The sequence below is a fragment of the Hippopotamus amphibius genome, chromosome X (assembly GCF_030028045.1).
Source record: "Hippopotamus amphibius kiboko isolate mHipAmp2 chromosome X, mHipAmp2.hap2, whole genome shotgun sequence".
Taxonomy (NCBI): Eukaryota; Metazoa; Chordata; class Mammalia; order Artiodactyla; family Hippopotamidae; genus Hippopotamus; species Hippopotamus amphibius.
Genome location: NC_080203.1, coordinates 118546704 through 118557919, shown reverse-complemented (window position 1 = coordinate 118557919; position 11216 = coordinate 118546704). Strand labels below are relative to the sequence as shown.

General features: G+C 41.4%; 1 protein-coding gene across 4 annotated transcripts in view; it reads left to right on the top strand.

The window, feature by feature from the left end:
- The first annotated feature begins 3556 nt into the window (after positions 1 to 3556).
- The window catches only part of CNKSR2 (connector enhancer of kinase suppressor of Ras 2), a 281792-nt gene continuing 274132 nt past the window's right edge, over positions 3557 to 11216 (top strand). For all 4 annotated transcript variants that reach the window (XM_057719237.1, XM_057719236.1, XM_057719235.1 and 1 more), the window contains exon 1: positions 3557 to 3620. In XM_057719237.1, coding sequence (XP_057575220.1) covers positions 3557 to 3620 — 64 coding nt within the window. The remainder of the gene's footprint in view (positions 3621 to 11216) is intronic.

Here is an 11216-nt window from a genome sequence, read left to right as displayed (position 1 = left end):
GTCTCTAATTAATTTAATCAATTTAATATTTCTCCTTTGCCTACTCCCAAAAAAGAATCCAAGTCTGCTTCCAAAGAATCAGTTTGGCTTTTACATCTAGACTGTTGAAGTATGTGTCACATATCATTTAGTGCAGTTTTAATATGTAGTTTATGATAACATACCCTTCCCCTAATCTTTGAGATTTGTTCATTAACAGAGGGCAAAATTAAGAGGTTGAAGTCTGTAATAATGTTATACTAACAAAAATGAGGCAAGACATTAATGTTTTGACTAATAGGCAGAAAAATATACAAGCTAGTTTATTTGAAAAGTTGTGGAAAGAAAAATGCAGGAAAGATTTAGCTGAGTCATTTGGAATTAAGGATAGTGAAGGCAAAGGTGTTTTAATCATTTTATTTTTCTTCTCCCCAAATCAAGACTGAGTGAAGTCAGTTATGTTCTGAACAAACTAAGTGAAATAATTAATGCCTATTATACTGTGAAAATTGAAGGCAAATTTTTGATGTTTTGTATGTTTTGTAGGGAAAACCTCAGGGAAGAAGACTTGGAAAAAATACTCAAGCCCTTGGTGAACTCTTTTAGATAGTAAAACCCCACACTCATATTTTGGCTCAGTCATTCTTAGTTTTTACAATTACTTTTTAAATAGTTATCTCAGGTGACTATATTAAATAAGTTCCTTACTGTAACATAAATAGGAGGAGAACATGTACAACTTAATTCTGTGATGTAATTCTCAAAATCCTCTTTCTCTAGGACCTTTTTTTCCATCTTCTTTGGTACTGGTCTTTTCATGAAATATGTATCTTTTATTTTTACTGGATCTTGGTCATTGACATTTGTTTTGATTGATATTCCATTTGTTATGCAAACAATCTCTCACTTTAAGCTTGCTTGCAATATGATGTATAGTTGGTTGCTTGTCATACAAGCACAGTCAGGATATACTGTTTGGTGTTTCAGCCAAATTTGTTCACTTCCTATATTCTCACAGTCTCATGGTGACTCTCGGCCTCCTTTGTAGTTAACTTTCTGATGAGACATATACAGTTAACATTCAGCAGACCTTCCCCTTCCAAAGTACTGTTCATTTTGTGACACTGATACAAATCTTTTTACTAGTTTTAAAAGCTCATATTCTGAAATCACCTTAACTTGGTATCATGCATCACGACCTCAGACAAATTACTTAACCTCTTTAAGACTTATTCATTAATTTCTTCAACATTTATTGAACTATGTGTAATAGGCTCTGGGGATAGGAATTGAATGTGATAGCCAAGAGTTTCTCATCTGTAAAATGTGGCTAATGATAGAGCTGTTTTGAGGATAATATATATGTAAAGTACTTAGCACACTCAGTCAATGTTATTACTAGCAGTATTATTTTGATCAAATTACTTTTAACATCTCCCTGTGACTGTAACCTCTAATGATTCACAATGCACCCATTCCATTACGTTCGTAAACATAAAGCTACTCCACAAAATACTGATGCTGGAAATGATCTTTTCTAGAAATACTGATGCAATGTTCTGAGAACACTGGAATGTAGGCACTCCAAAATACAATACCTTTCACACCTGGTGAGCCAAGAAAAAAACTGTAAATCACAACCACTATCTGGATTATGGAAGGAAAGTGCTATACCTGTATCATCTGAGTGTAGACTTCTCTATTTAATCTTCTACACTTCTTTCCAAAATTTTCCATATACTTCTAAGTTTGTATTATTAGAAAAATAAACAACAAGCCTACAGACAGGCCACCTTAAGTTTTACTTGTGTATCACTAGCCTGAAAAGATCAAAAATATTTTTACTGTGGTTTCAGCTCTTTGGGGGGGGGCGGCAGGTGGGGGGTGTCAACTCATGTTAGTTGAGAAAAGTGGCAGTTCTGCATCTCATGCAATTGAACTAGAGAAAATGGGTTCCTGTAGGAATTGGCAAAACCTATTGCCATTACTGAAATGGTTATAGAAATAAAATGAGTTTCTCTTTTACTCAGTGGAACTATTTAAGACTGACAGAGAAAACATCTACAATGGTGGCAGAGAGTTTGCGTCCAAACATTCTAGGATGAATTATTTGTCGTTTAAATACAGCCTCATTAGGCAAGCTGTCTTTTTACTAAGGATTGCACAGGAGCCTGTGTCAGATTTCGGAGGAACAGCAGTTTTGAAGAATCATGTTGTTTACACTTTGTCACTCATTTTCAAGCCCAGTGTTACCCTTCAGTTCTTACACAAGAATATCTGAAAACAAAAGGACAGCCTCTAAAATGGGCACTGGGCGCTCTGAGCGTCGGAGGAGTTGGCCGAAAACCCGACACCGAGCCCTTCAAAAGGCACGTGGGGTCGAACCTCCCTCGGCATCGCCACGGACTGCGCTCGCAGGCTCCAGGCTCGGCGCCTGACTTCCCAGGGCCGGTGCAGCACCGGGGGCGGTCCGACAGCACCGGCCCTCCTGCCTCGTCATCGCTGCGTTTCTGACCGGTGGAGCCCGGTCCCCGTCCGCTGCATTCCACGCCTCCGTCTCCGCGGGCGTGCGCGGGGCTCGGGAATCACCTCGGGAACCCACTCAGCAGCGGGGAGGGCAGGAGCGAGGAAAGCCCGGGCTCCCGCTGTAACCCCCGCGCTCAGCGGCGTCCCCCTCCCCTCGGCGGCGGGGCCGCAGGTACCTCCTCAGCCGCCTCAGCAGTCGGCGCTCAACTGGTGGGCAGCCCGTCCCGCCGCCGCCGCGTCCGCTCAGAGGCCCTTCGGAGCCGCGCTCCCGCCGCCGGTACCTGACTGACTACCTGACTGACTGACTGACCGACTGCGGGCTAGGGCCCGCGCCGCCGCCGCCGCCGCCACCGCGCACGCGCTCCTCGCCCGCCTCCGTCCCGGGGCGGCCGGCGGGGCGGGAACGCGACGCTGCGAGCCGCCCGCACCTGCCTGATTGACAGGCAGACCCCGGGATCAGGCCTCGTGCCGGTGCGCGCACGCGCACGCGCCTCGCGCGCCTGCCGTCGGCCCTGGGGGCGGGACTGCGCGGCAGCGAGCGGGCGGGGGGCTCGCGGCGCGCGCGCCCCGCACCCGAGGGCTGCGGAGAGATATTTTGGGTGGCAGGAGGGCCCCTCGTCATTTCCGCCGGGCGGCTGGTCGTGCCGGGGGCTTCACTCCCGCGCACGAGGCGAACGGGCAAGTTGGCTGCGGGCGTGCGGCGGCAGCTCTTTCCCTTAGCGCCGCGACCCTCGGCAGTGCAAGCCATGAACTGAAGCCCCAGAGGGACGGAGACCCGAGCAGAGTGGAGGAGCCACAGCAGCAGCCGCCGCCTTAGCGGGGAGCGAACAGAGCCGGCGCGGAGCCGCGACCCCGGCGCCTTTCCCTCCCCGTCGCCGCTCCCACAGCTGCAGCCGCGAGACGAGACACACAAAAGCCGCCTTCTCCGCGCCGCCCGCCCGGAGAGGCAGCGACCAGCGAGAGACGCCACTTGAGGGCGGCTCGGGCTACTGAGTTCGTTTTGTGTCTGAGCTCCGAGCTCCGCGCCCCGCGCGAAACCGACTCCGTGCCCATGGCTCTGATCATGGAACCGGTGAGCAAATGGTCTCCGAGTCAAGTAGTGGACTGGATGAAAGGTAATGCCCGCTGTGCGGAGGTCGAGGCGGCCCTGGGGCGGGGGTCCCGGCGCGCAGGAGGGAAGGGGCGCCCGCCTCGGCCGAGCCCGCCATCGGGGCTGCCGCCGGCTGATGGTGGGACGCCCAGGGCGGCGGGGGACCTCCGGGGCTGACTGGGGCTCGGGATCCCGGTCTCCTATTGTCTCCAGCCAGTGGCTTCCCAGCCGGAGAGGGGCGCGGAGAGCGTGGGGGGTGGCCGGCGGGACCCGATGGGAGGCTGGAAGCCGGGCGGTGGAATCCCTGTCCGTCTTTCCGGCTTCTCGCTCCCCTCGGTGCCCCCAGGCCGGGAGGACGTGGCGATCCTGGTTTCTCCCCTCAGGGAGGAGCCCCCAGGGACAGTTGCCCCTTGCCCGGCCCCTTTGTTCCTGGGAATCCTGACGCCCCCTCGGTGGCCGCCCCTGCCAAGTGCCTTTTCTTGCGCCAACTCTCCCGGCAACTTTTAAGCCCACATAATGGAATCAGGACGTGGCCGCCGGGGTTTTGGATCCAGGGTGCTCCCCCTCTTCCCAAGGTTGGGCTGAGGATGCTCGGGGGATGCGCTACTTTGGGGGAGAGGAAAACATGCTTCCCCTGGGACAGCATCTCTGCTGGTATCTGTGGCTCCCTCCTGTGCATTCCCCCCCCCCCCCCCCCCCGCGTCCTTTGCCTCCTTCTCTTCTGACCGCTTGAGGCTTTGGATCTTAAGGCTTTTTATTGGGGACTCAACCCCAGATGTAGGGTGATGCACATTCAAGTGCCCCCTCATTTCTTCCGTCTTGAAGACTCTTCCCCCTTTTTTCCCTGGGCAATTTCTCATGATCATTTTTAAGGACATTCGCCCTCCTAATCTCAAACGTGGGCTTTTTCTCTAGTCTCTGGGCTTTCCTGCCTCACTGTCTCCCTCTGTTGTCTGAGTTAAGGGGCCTGTAGAGGACCCTCTCCTAACGACCACTGGGCCCCCTCCCATCCCCAAGATTCCTAAGATTTGAGGAATGCTGACAGGGAATGGATGGGATGGGGGAAAAGAGGATTCCTCGCTACCCTTGAGAGATGTGAGAGCTTTGCTCGTGGTTATTCCTAGGCACAAACTCTGGGTAGGTTAGTCAGGGACCAAAGGCTTATCATTTCAAAATGCCCGTTCCAGAGGTGAGGGAGCCCCTTCTTAGGGCTTGCTTAGCAGTCAGACTTGCTAAGCTCCAGGTACTTTAGAACGAAAGGTAGGTTGATTGAAAGTGATTGAGAACGACAGAGGGAAACTCAATTTTTTTTTTTCTTCTTCCCCGGAGCCTTTTCAGCCTCTTGCTTGTTTTGTGGATTTTCCTTTATCCATTTGCTTTCCTTTTATTCCCTTACTTGCCCCTTTATTCTTCATTTATTTCGTTTTTCTTTTCTAATATGTGGAAAGTGCTTTGTAACTGCAAAGCACAGTACAAATGAGAGTGTATTGAATTAAATCGAATTCATTATTTATCGACTGCCCCCTGTGTGCGGTGCATTGTGCTAAGGTGCCATGGGTGCCATGACTAAGACAAAGTCCTGCAGTGGCTCATTTTTTTCCCTGTTTCTTCTTCTTTTTTCATATTGCTATTGAAATTCCACTCTCCTAGAGTCCCACCAATTTTCCCCCCTTTGGGTTGTCAGATGCAGACAAACATCTGTCTTCTCTGTTTCTCAGTCATGGAAGAAAGAGCCAGAGTACATGCAAGAAGCAAGAATGCTTAATTAAAACCCTGTCTTTGAATTTGTCTAAAAGATTACTTCAGTTTGAGTCTTGCTACTGAAATGCTCAAAGAAAAGCTATCTTGGCTCCATGGGAGTCACATTACCTTCAGAGACTACCTCTCACAAATTCCCATGAGGCTTGTATTGCGTGCTGCATACTCCATCTTTTTCACCTCCCACCCTCCCAGTACATTCTTGCACTTTCCTCACTCTCTACACTTTAGGTCCACTGAAGCACGTAGAACATGATGTACATATTCTGACATACTTTATTAGGTTCTCGGTTCACTAGTCCTTTAAAAATCTCTCTAGCCTAAAATGCAGCTTCTTTGAAGTTGGGCTAACATCATTAGCTGTGATTTTAAATGATTGTTATATTTAGGCTGAATAACTTATTTTCATATCTGTTGGTGACACATTTTAGAGCTATTTGAAAGGACAGAATTTGTGTATCTATGTGTACAATAGGCTGAAAGAGAATAACTGATGTCATTATCTGTATATTTTGAATCCCAAACTGCTTACTGCTGAAATTTCCATAATCTTCATAGAAATTTGATTTGAGGTGCTATCGGAAAATAAGGTTTAAAAAACTAGTTGGATGAAATGAACATTTCCTCAAATTAATTAACTTAATTAAGGTAACTTACACTGTTAGCTTAATTAATCCCCCCCTTTTCCCCAAATAACTTTACAAAGTACATTTAAAAACTACTTTTCACCCTTTCTTCAGATTCACTAGTGTTTAAAAGTCAATTAATTTAGGCTGTAGCTTTGGAATGGCTAAACCTCATTTAGTGTTGTATAATGTATAGTGTTATAAAGGCAGTACCAAAGAATGAACAGGACTTTTGAATAACTGCAGCATTGTGGGAGTTCTAAACATGCTCCTAACGTGACAGTTTCATCATCCTTAACATTTAAAGCGTATATATAGCATATGCTTTCACATAGTCATAATCGTAAATAGTTATAACTCTCCTTAGTAAGGTATATGCTTTATGCTCTTTCTAGGATGTTTTTTTCTTCACTAAACAGAAAAGGAACCATTAAGCATATAACAATAGCATGGCCATATATTTAATGCTTACAGACAATTTATAGAAGTGCTATAGAAACTCAATCAGCAGAGAGGGAAATAAAGGGAAAAAACCCTGGCTGACAAGATTATTAAGCTTTGGTAGAATATATTCAAGATTAATTATGAAGGACCATATATACATTGCAATTCACTTTGATTTATTACTTTTTATTTAAATATATTCAAAAAAGAAAAGAAAAAATATATTTGAGGGACACATAAGTATTAAATTTATGTTAATTATTATTCAAGAACGCCACGAGGAAATACTTCCTTTTTTTTTTGCTCACCCCCAGCTCCACTGTTTGTAAAATCCAATACTCATTGAATTTTCTGCTGACAATAAAAATTTGATGTGACACAGTGTCAATGTTAGTTCCAGTAAATATATGAGCTCCTCATGAGTCAGTAAAATAAGCATTTATATCCCACATTATCCTGATAGTACTTCAGGCTATTTGGAAATGTCTAATAGCCTTCAAAATTAATTTTAAAAATTAATTTTATAAAAATATTTTTTGAGAAGATCAAATACTCATCATTTAGTGTTTGAAACTAACCTTTTTCAGTTGGAAATTGCATTCGTCCTGTAGTTTTGACAAAATTTTAAAACATAAATCTTTTTACAGTAAATAAAAGCAAAGCAGTTATTGGAAAAAGCTATAGGTAGAAAAGTAGGCCAATAACTGTTTATAATTTTCGCTATTACTATAAAATACATTATTTCTCAGCTTCTGTCTGTTCACTTGCAGAGCCTGGAAGTATTTCATAATCTGCAGTTGCTTGAGTCTACTTTTTTTGCCCTAGGAAGTATAACAAAAAACCCTGAACACGTTAGGGCCCCTGTTATTAATTTTATTATTAATTTTCCTTGTCATACCCAATAATTCCAGTTTTTTTCCTCACACCTTTTCTGACTTTTGAAATTCTTTCAAAATATCCTCATGACTAAGATAAAGTTATTTTCTGGAGCCAGCTCCCTTTATGACATTTTTCCAGTGATCTTTAATCCCTTTCTGGATCAAGTAAAATGGGTTATTGTTTTCAGAGTCAACCGACAGGCCCCGCTTTGCTGATCTTCTCTTATGGTCTCTGTGACTTATCTCCATCCACTCTTGTATTATTATGATTCCTAAAATAATATAAATTTTTAAAATAGCCTCTGAAACCATCCCACAGTTAACTGCTCTGATCTTTCCTGTTTACTATAAACCATTTTCTTTAAGAAGCATTCACTGACTTCTAACTTCTGTCCTGATGACTCAGCCTTCTTGAGGATAGAAAATGAAATACATTATTGTAGTTATTAAAAAACAAAGATAAAGCCAACATTTGCATACAACCCTAAAAAAGAAGAAAGTACAGTGGTGAAATAAGGTCTAATAGTATAAAGGTTTAAATGCTCTAAAGGAAAATGTGTCCAATAATGGCAAGCAGTTTTGACAGGTACAATGCTCTTTAGTAATTTTTTCCCCCTCATAGGACCCAGAGCTGAAGTTGAAATTTATCTTAATCAGGTGAAGGAAAATGTCAAAATTTTGAGTTAAACTGTCTTGAGAGAGAGATCAGAAATAATTTTCTGGCAGGAACTTGAGAAGTATATACCGTAGGGAAAATATATATATATATGTTAAATGATCAAAGTGGTGCTATCACCTCTCTTTGAAAAAATTAGTTTTTTTCTCAATTGCAATGTGACTAGATAGTAACCAACAATCACCTTCTTTGGATTTGATATTTTTGGAACAGGAATTCTTGTCATTTTCTACAAAGAGGAAATTTACCTTTTTGATATGTAGAGTTTAGTTCACAAGAGATGTTTTATTTATAGTGTCATTAACATTTGCTCCTTAAGGTAACACGCATGATGTAGTAGTGCACAGTAGGGGAAAAAAAGAGTATATTTATGTACATGTATTCTAGTTCTTAGATATTATTTACTCAGTACTTCAGCATGGAAAGTGCTTTAATGGATGGATTTAAGTAATTCCCTGCTTTGGAGAAATTAGTCTCTGTAAGGGATGGCAGTGACATTGACAAACTTATTCCAAGACAGAAACAGGTACCAACTAGTACATTTGGTAAATTTTAAGAGTTTGCATATGTATACAGGCATCAATGGAAAGAGGTAATGATTTTAGTAAGTCAGGAAGGAACTTCCATGGGGAAGGTAAGGTTTTAGCAACTGTTTAAGCAGTTTATTTAATTAAGGTATATTCTAAGAGGAATGTATTCTAAATGTAGAAGCACAGCAAGAGACTCCAGAGTTGAGATGGGTTGATTAACCAAAGGAGTTGTGTCTAGGTTTGTCTGGTTGAAGGAGAAGGGTGGGCAGTTAGAGGGAAAGTGAGGGTGGAGCATGAGTAGGTGGCACAAAAGTACAAGAACAAATCTGCATTTCACAAAGACAATAAAACTCTCATCATGTCCTGAGTTTAGATAAATACCACATTATAAAACTTTGGCTGCCAAAAATAAGCCCACAAAGAATGTGTATTGAATTGGTACAGCTGTTTCAAATCTGTTTCTCAGGAATAATTTGTAAATAATGTTAAAATGAGTTATTTTGAAGATTAATTACATCATTAACATTATGTTGTTGGATATTTATGAGTAGAATTTTACTGATCCAAATTCTTACATGAGAAATGAGGATTGGGTTTTAAATGTTGATGTTATTCTTAAAGCAATGATAAATTATCATTTTCATTTATAGCAGAGTGACCTCAGATTAGGACTTAATTTGTTCTTAATGACTTTTAGCTTTCTATGTGACTTCCCTCACACTTAAGGCTTATTGTGAAAGATGAAGCATTAGCTTCTGTAAAGAGTCCTGGAAGGATGGATCATCAGTACTAATTTAAAAGTAGAGGAAAGGGAGGGTAAGTAATTACAAAAAAGTTGGGGGGGGGGGAGTCTAAAGCTTTATGTTTATGAGTTTGTCATGGTTTAGTGTCTGGCTGAAGAACAGCCAATGTAGTCTTCAAGACAGGACCATTGTTTTGAATAACATTCAGTGAGTGAATTCAGTTTTCATGCATAGCATAGGCTTGTGCTCCCCCACATGGTACATTTCTGTGGTTGTGAAGCCAAATGATCAAAAGAAGCCAAAAAGTTGATTTTTGCTAAGTATTTTAAAATATTGTTTTTATATTAAAACAAACATAGATATTATATTTATGGTATAGAAAGCAAAATTGGCACGATTTTGAAGATGAGACCAGAGGCTTAACAGGAATTTTAGGCTTGCAGCAGGCTGTTTAAAGCTGCATTTCCAAGACCTCCCAGGGTTATGAGTACACTCCATTTAGCAATTATGGATACATCAGTGGAAAAGTTTGAGAAGCGGTGGTTGGGTTTAGAAAAGGTAAAATTTATATACTCTGCTTCCTCTTTTTCTCCTATTGCAAGGGATAAAATATTACCTTTTCAGTCAAGGTCATGATAATTACAGCATCTTACTTTGATACATAAACCTGTAGTCAGGATGAACTTCTTGAGAATGATTCTCATCTGATCCTATCCTCCCCATAAGCTTAAAAAATTTAATGGTTTCTCACTGCTTTTAGGATAAAGTCCTTAAAATGGCCTGTAAGACCCTTGAAGGTTTGGCTGTTGCCTGTGAGGTAAACCTCTTTGCTAGCACTAGCCACACAGGCCTTCTTTCAGTCCCATTTACCCAGCCCTTGAGCCTTTGCACTTTTTCTTCACTCAGTTATGTCCTGCTCATCCTTCAGATCTCAAGCCACCCCTCCTCCCGCCTCAGAAAAGCCTTCCCGAATCCCCAAATCACATCAGATCCTCAGTTATGCAGTTATGCGCTCTCTTGGTACCCTGTATATCTTCTTTGTTCCATTTGCCAGTTTTATTTTTACCTTAATTTGTATGATTATTTGATGAGGGCAGGGAATCCATCTTTTTGGATAACAATGCATAAGAAAGTATCTGGTGAAAAGTAGGCACTCAGGAAATATTTGTTGAGTAAAGGAATAAATAAATTTCTTCACAGATTACTGGTCTGTCAGCAAATCTGCTTTCCTAAATGAGGATGCATGTAAAGTAATGCTCTAATGGATACTTCAGAGACAAGTTGTATACTGTGTGCCAGAATACAGTGGAAATAGGATTGCTTTGTCTATTTTCCATAGTTGTGTTGCTGTCTAGCCAATTCAATGATCTAAATCATGGTTTAGATTCATTTTGTTAAGAAATATTAATAATTTCAATGACTGCAACACTTTTGTGTTTATGCTATAAATATTATTTCCTGGTGTCATTTAATAGGCCAACACAGTAGGCAAACTTATACTTGAAAATTTAAAACATACCCCTTTTCTTAAGCATTTACTTTCTTTCATACAAATTTTCTAATTGTTTCTTCATTTTGGTGTTTTTAAAAGAACTCTATATATTTTGGAATGCATGGTAGAATGAAATTGAAAAAAATGCCTTAAATTTGTCCCGTTAAAAAAGTTAAAAACAATAAAGTTCATATAAGAAATTAAAATGTATTTTTCTCTTGTGAGAAGAAAATGCCCTTTATTTGTTAATTTGGAGGATAAAATGAAAAAAAAACCCTTTAGCTTAATGAGAATGATTATCTTTATTATATTTAATGTCAAAATTACATTTTTATTAATAGGAATAAAATTAAGATATTTAAAGATGCATCTTAAATCAGCATTTTTTATATAATTTTTCATCTCTGATTTTGAAAAATAAATTTTAATTTTTTAAACCAAATATAAATTTATTTGGACTAATTTCTGAAAAGC